Genomic DNA, 17109 nt, shown 5'->3' on the forward strand with positions numbered 1-17109 from the left:
AGCTCCCATTGAAGCCAGCAAAAAACATCTGTTGTTTTATTTATAGCCACAATTTCTAAGAAGCATATTCTATAGCAGATGAAAAAGAAGTTGACAGCTCATAATTCATAAAGTTACTGAGGCCTAATCTGATAGAACAAAATGTACAAAACTCCCTCCCATGGCTCAGGCCTTATCACTTCCCTTTCAACTGAAGAGCAAGTGGTGCAATGGAGAAGTGGAGCATAGGTGGTTAAGAAAGAGGCGGCTCTGAGAGGAGAATGCAGAAAGGAACACCCTGCAGTGATCAGTGATTGCTGCCACCTCTGGGTCGCGCGCCCCCCCCACCCCCCCCAGCCTCGGTCACCGGGTACTTTTAATTACAGGTATTTTCATTATAGCAAATCAACGTTTTCCTTACCATTCCCATTTTTCACTGGGAAGTTGTGGTGTGTGTTTTTCCTTACCATTCCCATTTTTCACTGGGAAGTTGTAGTCATGTGCTGTCTACAAATTGTTACCAGTATATTTTCTAGCAAGAAACTCGTTTTGATTAAAATTACTGTTTGAGTAGTTTAATCTGGGTCCAGTTACTTTTTTACTTCACTCCTTCCCTTTCACCAGCTAGCTCTTGTTTATTTGACGTAGCCACATTTTTTTTCTGCTGACTTTTAAGCAATTATAAAAATATACCATACCCAGTTCTCAGTGATCACCTATCTATCTATATCTATATCTATATATATATATAATTTTTTTGCTTATTTCTGAGACTCTTGGGGTGCACAGGCAATCTTCTTTCTGTAATCGGCATATGTTTTATGTGTTGCTTCTGTTCTATCTGTAGGGCCTCCTGTATATCAGTATTGTTGTGTTGTTGTTTTTTAGAAAAGGGTAGATTGGTCTGGCACAAATAAGTGTCTAGCATTGTATGCTTTCTTATCCTAAACTTGAGAATCTATAATAATAAAAGCTAATATGCAAATCAACCGAACGGCTGAACAGCAGAACAATCATCCGGACGACCTTCTGGACGAAGCCAGGGCTGTGAGGGCCGAGGCAGCTGAGGCTACGAGGGCTGAGCCCCTTGCACGAATTTCGTGCATCGGGCCTCTAGTTTAATGATATGATTCAACTGCTGCCCAGATTGGCGCATCTAAAATCATTATACTTATAAAGAAAATCATAAACAGAATAAGCCATGGATTTTTTTTAACTGAGAAGATCACAGTACATGAGATATATGAGAATTTATTAGCCCACCAGAACTAATCACATTTGTCTGAGGTAATGAAAGTATATTGCTCATTTAGAAAAAACACACACCACAACTCTGATTCCTCACACAATTGTTTGGGGTTGTGTTTACTTTTATCTCAAAATCGTGCCCTTTATTATACATGGATAGCTTAGTTTTGTATCAGTGATTTTTAAAAAAGCTTTAAATTAAAAAAAACAAACCCTGACTAAATACTATATCTTATTTTCTTATGTAATGTTTATGTATTAGCTGGTAGGGAATTTTCTATTCAATATTTTCTGGCCTCTTGTCTTTTTTGCCTTTTTTTTTTTTCCTTCCCAATCCCACAGATAGTTTTCTCTCCCTCTCTCATCATGAGCACTTTAACTGCCTTCATATACTTACTAAGCATATCTTAGTAAGATTTCATTTGGAATCCTTTGAAATGTAAGTTACAAAAGTACATAGATATATGTACTTGTAGGTTATTTGCTGGATTCTTTCTCCACCGAACGATTAACCAGAATAGTCCATTTGTCCTTGCCGAAAGTGATGTTAGCCAGCCATATTTAGCTGAATAAAACCCATTACGTCCTTGGGGAAGAATGTGCTTAGTTTAGCCTTATGAGAAAATATTTAATAAATGCTGTCCTGAAAATATTTAGCCTAGCTGAGTGGGCTGGCAAGGATTCAGTCCTGATAAAGCTGAGGTGCTGGCGAGAAAATGGCCCACCAGTCCAAGCTCAAGTTGAACAGACACACCTCTGGTCACTAAAGGTTGTAATTGTGCATGTGTCCTGTTGCCAAGTGCTCTTCCATCCACATCCTGCAAAGGTTTTTCAAGCTCTTCCTGGCGTTGTAACCACCAGAATGTTGTCATGTGGTGTGTCTGCGCAATGAGGGAACTGAGATTCAGAGTGGCTATGGCTGGCTTTGAAGTTGACCAATTCTTTTAAATCCTACTTTTACCAATGTGCTGGGCAATGTGCTTAACTTTTCCTAGTCTCAGTCCTTGCTACTCAAAGTGTGGTCCACGGACCAGCAGTCTGGGCATCACCTGGAAGCTCGTTGAAAATGCAGAACCCTAAACCCCGCCCTAACCTACCGAAGCAGGTTTTTACTACGCACATTGGGTTTAGGAAGCACTGCCTTGGGAATGTTTGCTAAATACCTAAATACAGAATTGGTATTTGACTTTTTCCCCCTTAGACTAAAGGTTTCTTTCCTCTCTGTGGGCGTAGTATACTGATGTATTAGGCAGCCTGGGCTGCTATGATGAAATCCCAGAGACTGGGTAGCTTCAACAACAGAAATTTGTTTCTCACAGTTCAGGCGACTGGAAGTCCAGGTGCCTGTATGGTTGGGTTCTAGGGAGGGCTCTTCTCTAGCTTGCAAACAGTTGTCTTTTCTCTGTGTCCTCACATAGCAAAGAGGGAAAGAGGAAGGTCTCTGGCATCTTTTCTTCTAAGGGCACTAATCCCATAATGATGGCCCCACCCTCATGAGCTCAACTAAACTTAATTACTTCCCAAAGGTTCCATCTCGAAATACTGTCATATTGGGAGTTGAGGCTTCAACATATGGATTTGGTGGGGGAGGAGGGTACAGTTCAGTCCATAGTAATTGATTTCTGTAACTTACTTTGAAATGTATAAAAAAGGTAAGAGATTGCTGGATGGATATATAATAAAACAGTAAGATGTTACATTTGGAGTCTAGGATGAGGATATATGGGGGATTCACTACAGTTCTCTGTACTTTTTGGTATCATATGTTAATACATCAGAGAGAAAAGCCTGTTCTCGCTGTAGTTATTAGAATGGATTCTAGTGGTTTGTTTCTCTGATTCCTCTCCAGGCTTTCTTCAAACCGCCTGTTCCGCCTGGCTGGACAGATTTTCCACTTTGGCAGTCCCCCCCCTCCTTTTGCTCTCTCTCCTTGGTCAGCCAGCGCTTGCTTCCGTGCAGTTAGTGAGGTTCCTACCTAGATCAGAACACTCCTTTCTGGTCTTCAGTTTCACCAGTAATATCTTTCTATCCAGTTCCTCTCTGCCCTCTCCTGATCCGAGGAACTTTAATTCTTATGGGATTTGGGCTTCTCAGGTTACACTGGAAGACCTGGCTTAATTATTTGTAAGCATTTCTAGCTTTGCATTTTATACCTTCGATGTGAAATCTACCAGATCTAAGTGGGAGAGAAGTGGGTGCTTCCACAGGGTCACCCTGAACCACGAGGGGACAGCAAGGCTCACCCCGAGCCCCAACTCCCTCTTGTTATTAAAGGCGATCCCATTGCTTTCTCTTTATGGTGTTAATTACTTGCATTTCAGAATGTTTTTATAATGAGGGAGAATTATACAAATTGTACCAACTTGCTTATTTTGTGGGAGTAAAGCTGCGAAGCTTTACTTCACACACTGGAAAGTACTATGGCTGCTCATGGGATCAAGCATCAAATACCTGGTTACCCTTTAAATTAGGGAGACAGCAGGCAGTTTGGGGAAACTCATTATAGGTGTCTTTCCTGAATGGGGTTTGTAGACTCTGGTGGAGAGAAAGAGGTCCAAGCTGAACTTAGAGTGACTACTTATGAGCTTTGCTACCTTGACCAAATGACTTAATTTCTCTAAGCCTTAGTTTCCTAAGCTTGAAATTGGGGATAATAAGGACGCCTTTGAACTGCTATAGATTATAAATGAAAGCATGTCTGTAGAATGTTACTGGGGTGTGGCTCCTAATTGATGTTCAGTAATAGTCACTTATTTATTCTACAAATGGTCCAGCACCCATTGTTTGTGTCACCTGTTTTTTCCTTCTTTCTTTCTCTGGGCCTGGGGGTGGGGGGTGGGGATGAGTGCTCTTAGTCATACTTTCTCTGGAATCTTTCTAAGCCAACAGACCAACTTTTCTTATAAATCTTTAACCTAAATCCCACAGACTCAGCTATAAATTATTTTCCTGATGGAGAGAGAGGTGAGTCCCTTTCTTCCCCATTTATCTCCTGCTCAGCATTTTAATTTGCTATGCACTGTAAATGGTAATCTTTAAATCAGACTCCAATTTAGGTGATAAGAATCACAATTAATAGCCTGCCAAAGATTCAGTAATCTTGCGTTTCAGTTACCTTAACTCTGAGGTTTTATCGGAGGCCGTCAGAAGCAAAGCTGTAATGTCTGTTTATGTTTAATAAGGTCTTTGCCTGCTATTTGTTTCCTATACTAGTTTGCTGTCTAGAAATAAAACTAAATGGGTAGAGGAGTTCAGATTCCCTTCATTTGTTTTTAAACTGTGGAGCAGAAGAGATAAGTAGGAGAAGATGAAACAAAGATATTGAAGACTAATTAATCAGTTTAGGGTATCTGAAAAGATTTGCAAACTTCGTTTTAAATCTGTTGACAATTCTTTTAATTCCTTTCAACTAGTTATCTCTGAACATGATATAATTATGACTGAAGATTTATTTTCACATCTACTCTTTTTACTTCTATTTTTACTTGCCCATATTCCCTCCTCTCCCCGAAAAAGTTCCTTTCCACCAAGTTCAGTATCATTCCAACTTCATTTTTTTTTTTATTTGGAAAACTGAAGAATAATAACTCAAATAGATTTAGTATAATGGTCCTTATAGGGAAAATGTGAAGTACAGTAAAAATAATGTGATATTTTAAATATGACTTCTATAAAAATATTGAATATGTTTATACATAAAATAAAAATAAAAATGCAAGTGTCTACCTTCTCATATGCTTTCTGTTTGCCACCTTTAAAAAGTATCGAGAATTCTTTCTGTCTTAATAATAATATTTTCTGATTTTAAAATGTGCCATTGCAATTGAGTATTTTAAAAAAATCTATTAACAATAATAATGAAAAAGATTACATGAATAATTCTAAATTAATCATAGCTATCCATTAGTTTGTGCTTTCTACATACTGGGCAGTATGCCCACCATGTTGATTTATAGTATTCATTGAATCACTATTATACTAATAATTATTCCCATTTTACAGATTAAGAAACTGGGGTTCAAATTAATTAACATGCCCAAGATTACACCCAATAAGTGACAAAACCAGGACTAAAACCAAGGTCTCTCTGGCTTTAAACCTGTGCTTTTAATAATTTCTCTACTACTCATGAAACAGGCATGCTCCACATTAAGGAACCCATAAATGTTTTTATGCTTCGCTTAATTTTTTTAGCTGCAGTATCTTAGCCAGCATTTGTTATGGCTTTGCCCATAGAGCTTTAGACGTTTAAACGTTCAGGGTATTAACCATTATAGGCGTAACGTATGAGTGTGCTTATAAGGTTTATTTAAGAAAAGTATTGGGATTTGTTAGATTCTTGCTCACCAGAATGTACATTTTTTTATTTGAAGTAATGAGGTTGTTTCAGACAAAAATCAGGTTTTGATTCAGCAACAGAGATTAGACAAACATCTTGACTTAATATTGATCCACACTTTTGCATATACACACTCTCTTCCACGTATTTGTATTAGATTTTAAAAGGTAAGGGGCAGTTTTTCATGTACTTCCAAGCTGCTTTCATCAGTAATGAAATACTTGGCTTGGGCAGTCTCTGGAGTCCCAGAATTTCAGCTTAAACTTTCCATTCGTCCCTGCCAGGCACTAAGTCTAAAATATCTTTTTTTATGGAGACCGCCTCCAAAAGGTGCGGCTGTGTGCTGGTTTCATCTTGCACTTTGTAGCGGTGTTGGCACCATGCAGTGCGAGGAATGCCACTGTCTCCTACACACCGCCAGTGCCCAAGGACTGTTCAGGCCTGTCCATGTTAGTGGTTTGGGACGGGCGTGAGTTTGGAGAGAAGGCTCTCTTCTGTCTACGTGATTGGTTGTCACCAGGGCAAAGGGGGGAAAATAGAGCTAGTGGAAAATGCAGAACCTGATGTGTCATCAAAAATTCTTTCTGTAGTTTGGGGCACCTAGTTCAGTGCTGAAGACCGATTCCTCTTTTCTTAGGAAACAATACATCTTGGCTTCTCCTCTTTTAGACCCTACTGCTATTTGTTTTTTTTTTTTACTTCTTTCTCCTTACATAATACTGATTTCTTCTGATGAAAAAAACGATTCAGCTAAGAATCTGTGTTCGCCAGACTTGCCTCCCCAGACTTATTATACTGGCTACCACAGGATTCACAGCTAAAAAGCATTCCTCATTCAGGTATAAAAATCTGTCTGGAAGATGAAATCTAATGAGAATTTATGTGCAAACTTTATGAGGAACATGCTAATTTCTATTTTGTTTGATAGCCACCATAGATGATCTATATATTTTTTTAGGTACATTACATTTTGGTTTATTGAACTGTATGATGTAGGGCTTATCAACGACTTTTGAAAGAACAACTTACCAAATTTGGTAATTCCTAGCTGTTGTCATTTCCTGTTGGAGTTTTTTAAAATGAGGTCTCATGGAAAAGTAGATGTCGACCTTGGGTATTTAATATAATTAAAGGAATCATTGATTTTAGGATTGTTGAAATAATGAATATTTTTGCTTTAGAATGCTTTTTAGACTTTTGATGTTAGTGGATCCTTTTGCCTGGAGTAAAATATGTGAATTTTAAATGTTTCTGGGTAGGACTTCCATATTCCCTGTTTAAATATTTTAAAGGGGAAATGGATTGAATCACAGATATTGTACTAGAGAATAGGAAATCCTTGCATTGTTACTTTTAAAAATCGTCTCCTTGTAAGTTTACCTTTTGAAACTCCCATTGTAAAACCTTGATCAGCTGTGATGATTCATACATTTAGGTAATAAAGCTGTTTTCAATATTAAAAATTCAGTAGGAAATTCAGTATATTTTCTGTACTTCCTACCACATACATCTAATTTATTTCTTTTTGCAGTATTCCGGTGTGTACTCTGAGAAAAGTTTCAGATACCTGATAGTTATCACAACGCATTTTAGAAACTTCATATAACACTTGTGGGAGTGAAACAAATGATGTTTTATAACTCAGGATACTGAAACTAAACTACCGTTTTTGGTGTTTTGTTTTTTGGGTTTTTTTGTTTGTTTGTTTGTTTTTTGGCCAAGGAAACATTGAAAGAACGGGGGAAAGAAGGATTTGCCTTTTTTTTTTCCTCCTTCAAGCTGAAGTGAAGAAATAGAAAGATAGCCAACTCAGTAATATAACAGCTTTTAGGTATATATTTCAATTCACAGTTAGGTGAAATCTTTAACATTTAATTTAACTTTCATATTTGCCTGCAGAAATGATTGTTTTGATAAGATTCTGAAAGGAGATAAAAAGTAATTCCATTTTCAGTTGCCAACTTCAAAGATTTGCTGTTTAATTTAAAAAACATAATGCTTGCGTAATTTATGAGAGAAGAGAAGGTGGAATTGGGCATGTTAATTGGATGAGTGTTGGATGGATATGTGGGTTCGTGGATTTACGATTTAACTGTTAGCTTTCTGCATCTTGGCATGTGCTAAGACCTGTAAGTTTGAGAGGGCTAAGAAGAGAACGACAGTGAGTCCTAATTAATAACATTTCTGCACATCATTTCTCTACCTTTATGTTTTCCTTGCTGATAAGATGATATTTCATTTTGTTCAGTGAAGGCATATTTTTGTGAACTGATAATCTTTGAAAGGCAAGGGGAAATAGTTTTTATATAGTTAATTTGAAGAAATTAAACAGTGTGCTCTTTCATTTTATAGTATTTCTTTTTATAAAGTTTTAAGTTAAAAAAGTCTATTTGAGACTTTCAAGGCATTTGTATTTTAAGTGCTTTTTAGGTATGCTCACATTTTAACATTTAGAGCAGTGGTTCTCAACCTTCTGGCCCTTTAAATACAGTTCCTCATGCTGTGACCCAACCATAAAATTATTTTTGTTGCTACTTCATAACTGTAATGTTGCTACTGTTGTGAATCGATATGCAGGATGGTCTTAGGTGACCCCTGTGAAAGGGTTGTTCGACAACCAAAGGGGTCGCGACCCACAGGTTGAGAACCGCTGATTTAGAGACTTGGGGATGGTATTGCTGGATTTTTTCAGGGAGTCACCCACATGACCTTGCTTATCATAATAGCACATCCTAAAACTTACTACTAATCCAAAAAGATCACTGACTCCATCCTGGATATTCCAATTCCAGAGCCCTGTGGTGGTACTCTGATTTCCTAGCAAAGTCTCAAGTGGCCCATAGGCCCAGGCAGGTAAAGGAAATACAGGAGAGGTAAAGTTCCCACTCAACTGTCTGCATAGTGACTGTCTGGAAAGTCAGTGGCATATCTGTCCTGCCTTCAGGAAGTCAAAAAGGGGTTCCAGTGATGTTACAGTAGTACACAGTCACCCACGATCACCTTTGCATGTCCATTGTTCAGATGTGCATCAGCCCTATGTCCAGGCGCCCTGTCCTCAGGGATGACTTAATAATGGGGGTCCCTATAGCACAAAGCCAACTCTGGAATCTGTCATCTGCTAGGACTGTGCTTTCCAATACTGGGGTCACTAGCCACATACAGCTATTTTAATTTAAGTCAATACAAATGAAAATTTCAGTTTCTCAGCCCCAGCAGTGGCGTTTCAAGTGCTCAGTAGCTACATGTGGCTAGTCACCGCTTTATTGAATAGCACAGCTATTAGGACATTTTCATCATCATAGAAAGTTCCACTAGACCAGCGGTCACCAACTGGTGGTCCGTTGAGGTCCGAAAGGTTGACGACCGCTGCGCTAGACAGTGCTGCTGAGGATTTTCTCCCATAATTTAGCTCTTCTTTTGTCCTAAGTCCGTGGTCGGCAAACTGCGACTCGCGAGCCACATGTGGCTCTTTGGCCCCTTGAGTGTGGCTCTTCCTAAGCCTTAGGAGTACCCTAATTAAGTTAACAGTGTACCTGCCTATATAGTTAAGTTTAAAAAATTTGGCTCTCAAAAGAAATTTCAATTGTTGTACTGTTGATATTTGGCTCCGTTGACTAATGAGTTTGCCGACCACTGTCCTAGGTGATTGCAATGGCTAATAGAGATGCGTAGCAAGATCAGGTGTTGTCTATCACAGGACATGCTGCAATCTAAAAGGACCTTAGACATAATTCTCTGAGGTCAAAATTTGTTAACACAATTTTATTTATTTTTGTATTGTAAATCTGTTGTTGCCTTATATAGACTCATAGTATTAGAAAGAGGACGGCTCATTAGAAATTTGCTTAACATGATATGTGGCTTATAATAATTACACACCTAAGATTTCACTGAAACAAAATTGTAAATATTTAGTCTATCTTATATTATATAAACTATTCCTAGATTGAAGTACACAGTGATGAACCTTAAGTGTCTAAAAAGTTATTAATCAATAGCCAATAAGCAGGTTGCACATATAGATGCTTTCATAAAGACTATTATTTTACCTATATTTTGCAATTTGAGAAATTTAGCTCCCTCTTCTGGTTTATTATGAGAAAAAATTTTATTTAAAATGTTTCATATGATTGTGGAGTGAGAATACAGTTATCAATGTAATGTTGAAGGACATTTGTGTCATCCATTTCGATTTTTTCTTTTGAATCATTGCATTGTAATCAGTAAAACATGTAAATAGAGCATGGAAAAGTGGGTTCATGAAAGTGTCACATTTCTTAAGATATTAAGTGACCAAAACAGTGTAAGCAGATAAAGGCTTCAAAGCAGGAACAGGGGGTCTTAACCTGAGTGCCAAGTGGCCAGTGATTGTGTCTATTGGCTCCCAAATCTGATACTGGCCTACCCCTGACATTTTTGGGGCTTTAGACAAGAATACAAAAGGAAACCCATGTACCCCTGTGTCTGAATATTTTAAAGTTGTGAATTACATTAAGAAACGGATAAAATCTGTTCTCTCCTCCTGCCTGTACAGTTATTTATTCATAATGACCAGGAGGCCACATTTCAGGGCCTTGCACATCCAAACTCCATTCCCTCTGAGCCCAAGGGTAGGGAAGCCTACCTGGGGAAGAGGCCAGGAGAAGCCTCCAGGGCAAGGAATTTAGGGATTCCAGATGAGGATTCTGAGTGTGTCCTAGGAGAGAAGGCCGTGTGTCTTGGCCCCCAAACTCACAACAATGTGGGAAGAGGCACAGCTGGAGGAGGCCCAGCACAGGGCTCTCTCTCACTCAGGCTTGAGTTTACTACTGTCAAATAGAACTAAATTATTTTGTAATTAAATTTTCTTCATTGTTGCTTGATGTATTTTATTGCCCCCAAATTAAATATAATCATAGGATTTTGTTTATTTGCAGCTTTGACCCTTCCGGATCTTGCAGAACAGTTTGCCCCTCCTGACATCGCTCCACCTCTTCTTATCAAGCTAGTAGAAGCCATTGAAAAGAAAGGTAATCTGACGGGTAGAGGGAATCAGCTAACTTGTTATATCCTTGTTTCATGGGTGTTACAACTTACGTTTGACTCTTGGGCATTCATCAAATCCTGTGCTAGACACCCAAGCGATGTGTTGCTGTGTACTGGGGACATAATCTTGGTCTGATTTCTTGCTCCATATTAACATGTAGTTACTCTATGGAAACTATTAAATTCTCCATAATTTAAAAAATATAATTAACTTGCTCCTTGGTGGACAGAAAAATTTGCCAAAGTTATTGACATGCCAGATAGGATTAATAGTAGGAGTTGACTTCCAAGAATATTTGGTACACATCTAGAATAGATATTGGATGGAAACTGGAATGTCTTTCTGGCAGCAGGCTCACAGGTTCTCCAGAGAGCTGTGTTTCGCATGCTCACTCTGTTTTGTGTCCTAGGTCTGGAATGTTCAACTCTATACAGAGCACAGAGCTCCAGCAACCCAGCAGAATTACGGCAGCTTCTTGATTGTGGTGAGTGGCATGGAGCTACGGATACAGATGGCAAAGACAGTGCTTACCTTTCTGTTTTGGGTAAAGCACAAAGCACTTGAACTTAACCATGCTACCTTCAAAGTTTGAAGGGAGCCCAGAAATCAAGCATAGCTCCCTCTGCCCTATTATGGTAACAGTGCAGACCTTTGATGTTTGTCTCCTGTGTTGGGGTGTGTGTGCACGCCTGCCGGTAGACATGTGGGCCATCATCACAGCCACAAGCCTCTGGAGTTGCAGAGGAGAGAAACAGCCTCTTGGGATTTCTCTGGCTCTGCATATCTACCATCTTTCTCTGACCCTGCCATTGGCTACATCTAACTCATCTGGATCAGTTTAAAAAATACTTATCTGTCTGTGTCATTTAACAGATGTCTCTTCTGACCTTTTCCTTTTCCATCTCTTTTTCCTTTCCTTTTCTTTCCTATTCCCTTTCCTTTCTTTCTGTCTTGCTTCCTTCCTTCCTTCCTTCCTTTCTTGTTTGCTTGCTTTTTCATGCCATACTTACATTAAGTAACATCATGATATTGTTATATTCCATGGTGTACTAGTAAACCAACTCTGAAAGAGGAAAAAAGCCCTGGTTGGTTGCACTTGCCCATTTCTGTGGTGTAAATATTCTTACCATGCTCAATTTCCAACTCTCCTGTTATCACTGAACTCCGGCTTGGGTAGAACTGAGCACAGTTACAGTGGCCCTTGTGAGTGGGTACAACCCAGCCCCTGCACACCAATTAATGACATCAGTTAATTCAACCAAGTAGTGGTTCTGTTATTTGTCCCTTCCTTCTTTTGCCAGACAGAATAAAACTGTACAAATGTGAATAAATTTATTTTCCATCACTTTTATGTCAACTTCTATATCAACTCTCAGATCCTTCATTTCTTTCCAACACTCTTTTAGAAAAATAATTTTCCTCTTCACATTATTTAATTGATGGATATTTGAACAAAAAAGAGTGAACCTGTTTTAGAAGAAGCTGTCTCAGACATGTGCAAAGAATGCCCACATGATAGTTAGCAAATGAAAATTTGAAGTGTGAGGCAGCTTCAAAATATTTAGAAAAGATGTTTCAGGGGGAAAAGGAGATTAGATCTTTATCAGTAAATAGTTTACTTGAAATGCACCACCTGAATGTTTGAAACTTAAAAAAAAATTTTTTCTTAACTTTTTTTTTTACTTTGGACATGGAAATCAGTCTTACACTGTGCAGTGCATGTTCTCTTTACTGCTGTGTCTCCTGTCTTGCCCACAGAGTAGGTCATTAGAAGTTGAAAAGCATAAAACTCTAGGTGAGAGACCTGTTTTTCTTTATTTTTAACAGCTTTACTAGGGTGTTAAGGAAACTCTGAATTTTGTCCTGAGCCAGTTGAAATAGTGATACATGTTTTGGTCAGAAAATCGGTCAAGTTGAACATGTTAAAAGTCACAGGAAATGTTTAGACATCAGAGACCAATGCAATGGGAGTTATTTGAGAAATAGTGGTTGAGTTTTTAAATGTAACCAAACACAAATGATGTAGTTTAGTTAAAAAACAACAACCCTCACACCACTTTGTGAGGTGGAATAAATAACCAAAATGCACGTCAACAATATATTTTGACAGATTTCCTTCCCCTTTTGAGATCAAAACACACACATAGAACACTGGTTTCATTTGGCATTTGGATCCTGTGCTATAAAAGTGAATTTTGTGGCAAAAAAAAAAAAAAAAAGATAAGCAATATCTAAATTTAGGAGTTGATCCGTAAGGGCTGTTTCCAGCTTGAGGATTTTTCAATTCATAAAAATATTGTATTCTGGAAGAAGCTCAGAGATAAGTCACTTACACTGAACAAAAACCTTTTAACCAACGCTGTGAATTGCCAGTGTCCTTTTAGGATGAAAAGGACAGACTGGAAGACTACAGCTCACTTTTATTACCAACTACTAAGTTCTCTTAGTTCACCCACATTTTAACCTTGCGATTTAAGCATCAGTTATTCCTGATGGAAAGTTCTAACTTGCACCCAAATTGTTCTGACTCCAAAAGTCCTTATACTAGTGTTCCTACTATATTGCCCTAAAATGAATTATTTTGTTCTTGTCTTATGTGAACTTTTTCCTGACTATTTTGGTTTTCCTTAACCTGAATCAGGCTTTTTCTTTAAAAGTTCTCATCAAAACAATTTTTGTTAACTAGGCTTACTGTGATCATCATTTCACAATATATACAAATACAAATCATTTTGTTGTGCACCTAAAACTAATATAATATCTCAATTTTCTAAAAGTCAGGCCTTTTAAACCTCAGTACTGTAATTGATATTTTAGGATAAACAGTTGTATACTGTCCTATGCAAGATAGAATGGTTAGCAGCATCCCTGGCCTCTACCCACTAGATGCCCTCATCCTCCAGTTGTGACAAAAAAATGTCTCCAGACATTGCCAGATCCCTGGTGGGGGGTGCAGTTGGGCAGCAAAACTGGGAGCTGCTAACAGTGAGGTCAGTTGAGGAGGGGATGCCATTCCAGTTGGAGGAGGGCTGAAGCGGTGGCGAGTTTACTGGTTATCTGTCTTGAATAGAACTCAGTGAAAAGTGAGGTGGGAGAGAGTGTGAACTCCTCCAACCCAGATCTAAAGATTGTACAGCTCTTACCTAGCTAGCTTCGAAAGTCAAGGATGGCTCTTGGAAGAGCTTTAATGCAAAAAAGGAGACATAGGACAGAGGTCAGAAACTACAAGAAACTTTAGAAGTTACATTAAAAAAATAAATGGAACATACGATGTCATGAATTTTAGTGGAATTTGACGTAAGGTGAGCTGATGCAAGGATTTGCCAGAGACTTAAAATAAGGCTATTTCATTCAAAGACGGTTAAGGCTCTTTGGAATACACCTCAGGTGTTAGCGTAATGTTCATTTACCAAAGCCCTACTCTAAGAACCTTTTATTTAGTTTAGCCCACAAACACTGAACAGGCACATTCTGTGTGCTGATCTGGGCACTGGGAGAGGCAAGAGGAGCAGGTAAGAGCCATAGCCCGTGCCCTTGTACTCTCAGTCCAGCAGGGAGACAGGCATTAGCATCCTGTCTGGGACGTGTCATGATGGAGATGTGGCTCATCAACATTGCTCTGGCAGAGAAGACAGCAGGAACCCTGCCTGATGGAGGGACATGCGGAATATTTAGTGTCTAAATGTTTATACCACATCACCCAATGGTTTCTCACATTTTTTAGGATGAACGAATTAAGTAATAATTAATTTGCTGGCAAAGAGACTTAGTAAATGAAGCATATGGGGCGGAGTGTGAGAGGGTAGGCAGCAGCTTGCCCAATAGTCAGTGGCTACGGAATGTTCCCATAGTGATTCACACACAATTTTTCTTGACAGTCCACTAGTAAGTCGTTGCAGTACTTTCGAGGTGGGTGGATCCTTTATCCAAAGACCTAGTATCGCCTTTCCCACGCTTGGGACATATCTAATGTGATGTCTCTCGTTAGTTCTTTGTAGGACATTTAAGTGATTTAACGCTTTGACTCTACCTTTTAAGTTCAATCATTCTTTTAGTCAAACTAAACTGCCAACGTTTTCCATGAGATGAACTTTTCAAGCTTTATGGTATGTGATTATCTTTTGTAAAATCTGCCTACTTAGTTGGGCAAGTTTGGATTATGATAAGGATGTGTCCAGGGAACTGTTGTAGCTTCAGGCTCAACCTGGAGTGATTTATATCAATATGCTTGGTTCACGGAATCCAGAATACCACCCTCCACTTGTGTTCAAACGTCTTCTTGCTCATCCTCTTCAGGCTCCAGCCTCATCCAGTCAGTCCCACATTACCTTAGTTCTAGATAATGTCTCATACATTTCTAGCTGTAGTAGAATTCAGATGACCAAAAGTATTATTTTTACTTCCGACAGCTCTGCTTTCCAACTTATTTTAACACCACAATTAATAAAGCAGTTTAAAGATGTAGTGTAGCAATTTGCTCATCGGCTCACCTTTTCTCCATTGAGTCTCCAGATAATTTTCTTCAAGTTACCCTTCATGTCACGAGTGCATCTTTCACCAGCAGCCAAACGCCCCTTGTTTCTGGATGGCCATTCCTGCCCCAGAACCCCTTCTTTCTCCTGAGCACTGTGCCGGTTTCTCTCTCAAGCACTCAGAGTGGCTTTGATTCGTATCATCCCATTCTTGAATCACCTGACCTCTTTTCCAGCTGAAGGATTTGCTGGACAGATATGCTCGTCTTACTGTTCTTCTGAGATAGTTCAGAGCCCACTGGTTAGATTAGTAATCCCCTGATCACAATACCCTGTCAGAATTAGGGGGATCGTGTGTTAAAGGTGCTCAGGTTATTTTTATGGGTATTCTTGAGATTGCTAAAATTCTATAATATCTTGCTGTCTCAATCAGTCACTCTGTTGGGTTACACTTATATGAATTCTAAGGTGCAGGACTTAGCAACTCAAATTTTAGGAAGTCTAAGAATTCTACATTTTCCTGTTGAGGTTTTAGGAAGCATTTACTATATGATTAGCCATCCCTAGGCAAAACCCCCCTCTGGAAATGTTTTGGGGACTACATTAGTTTTGCTGCCATAAGCAAAATTCCACAGACCGGATTACTTAAAAAATAGAAGCCTGTTTTTTCACAGTTCTTGAGGCTGGAAGTCCCAGGTGAAGGCAGGTTTGGTTTTTCTGAGACCCTTCTCTGGTTTACAGATGGCCACCTTCTTGCTGTGTCCTCACGTGGCGCTTCCTCTATGTGTGCACCCCTGGTGTCTTTGTGTGTGTCTACAGTTCCTCTTCCTATAAGGACACCAGTTAGATTGGATTAGGGCCTACCCTAATGGCCTCATTTTAACTTAAAACCTCTTTAAAGGCCTTATCTCCAAATATAGTCACATTCTGAGATATGGGAGTTAGGGCTTCAGCATATGAATGAAGGGACACAACAATTTTTTATTGCCCCGAAGTCTGGGAGTGTGCTCCTGGCATCATGGCCAAGGGCCATCATGCTAAGTGCTTACTGTGTTGGAGATAGACTGACACAAAGAAAAATTGTTTAAAATGCCAGGGGCAACCCCTGTGAGAAACTCATATTAGTCCTTATTGCTTCCTTTCATATGTCACATTTAAGTCAGACATTCAGAAAATTGGCCTAACCATTGTATAAAATGTCTGAATTTTATTTTTAATGTTTTTATCATAGATGCTGCCTCCGTGGACTTGGAAACAGTTGATGTTCAAGTTTTAGCAGACGCTTTCAAACGCTATCTCTCGGACCTACCGAATCCTGTCATTCCAGTAGCTGTTTACAATGAAATGATTTCTTTAGCCCAAGGTTTGTTTTCTCTTGGAGAACTTCATTGAACATGTATTGAGATGTGGATATGCTTGTATAGTCTTCATATGAAGAGATGATTTTTTTTAAAGAAAATATTAGTAGGAATCTTTCCTCCTCCTCCCTCTTCCCCCCACCCTTGACCCTACATCACCACCCTACCCCCACTCCCATTAGTACCACTTCCCTCCATTAACATCCAATAGAAGACCCAGCTCCTCGTTTGCTTAGGAAAACTGTCCACATGTTGAAGTGGCTAATGGTTTACCTTTATCAGTGTTAACAGAGTTCATCACATCAGTGAAGGCCACCGTGTTTCAGGTACCATCACTGGGTCCAGGGAACCAGGACTAGGCCCCAGTGGCTAGGGATGTTCTTACCATTGTCTTCAAGTGGCCATGAAAAAAGTGTCGAGGGAAGAGGACTCAGTTTTAGGAGCTAATGCTCAGTTAAAGTGCTTTGGGGACAGGAAATTGTGGTTTGTAACCTTCAAAGTTAAAACCTGTGATACTTATCTGATGCTCCTCCAAATTAGCCAATCACACTTGCAGCTGCTCAATAGAGGGCAGATTTCTGCCAGCACACCCTGAACCTTTTGTGGTTTTTTCTTTACACCAAAAACTTCTTACATTTCCATTTGACTTGAGATTTCTACTTTCTCACAATGTCTTTTCTAATGAGA

General features: G+C 39.1%; 1 protein-coding gene across 6 annotated transcripts in view; it reads left to right on the plus strand.

Annotated features, from left to right (window-relative positions):
- PIK3R1 (phosphoinositide-3-kinase regulatory subunit 1) overlaps positions 1–17109 on the plus strand; it is an 83399-nt gene that overhangs the window by 44762 nt on the left and 21528 nt on the right. For 3 of the 6 annotated variants that reach the window (XM_036309159.1, XM_036309160.1, XM_036309162.1), the window contains 3 exons: positions 10483–10575; positions 11002–11076; positions 16296–16427. In XM_036309159.1, coding sequence (XP_036165052.1) covers positions 10483–10575; positions 11002–11076; positions 16296–16427 — 300 coding nt within the window. Of the gene's footprint in view, positions 1–5882; positions 6006–10482; positions 10576–11001; positions 11077–16295; positions 16428–17109 lie in introns of all 6 variants that reach the window. The other 3 variants (XM_036309161.1, XM_036309163.1, XM_036309166.1) reach the window with 2 other exon arrangements.

The sequence above is a fragment of the Myotis myotis genome, unplaced genomic scaffold, assembly GCF_014108235.1.
Source record: "Myotis myotis isolate mMyoMyo1 unplaced genomic scaffold, mMyoMyo1.p scaffold_m19_p_5, whole genome shotgun sequence".
Classification (NCBI taxonomy): domain Eukaryota; kingdom Metazoa; phylum Chordata; class Mammalia; order Chiroptera; family Vespertilionidae; genus Myotis; species Myotis myotis.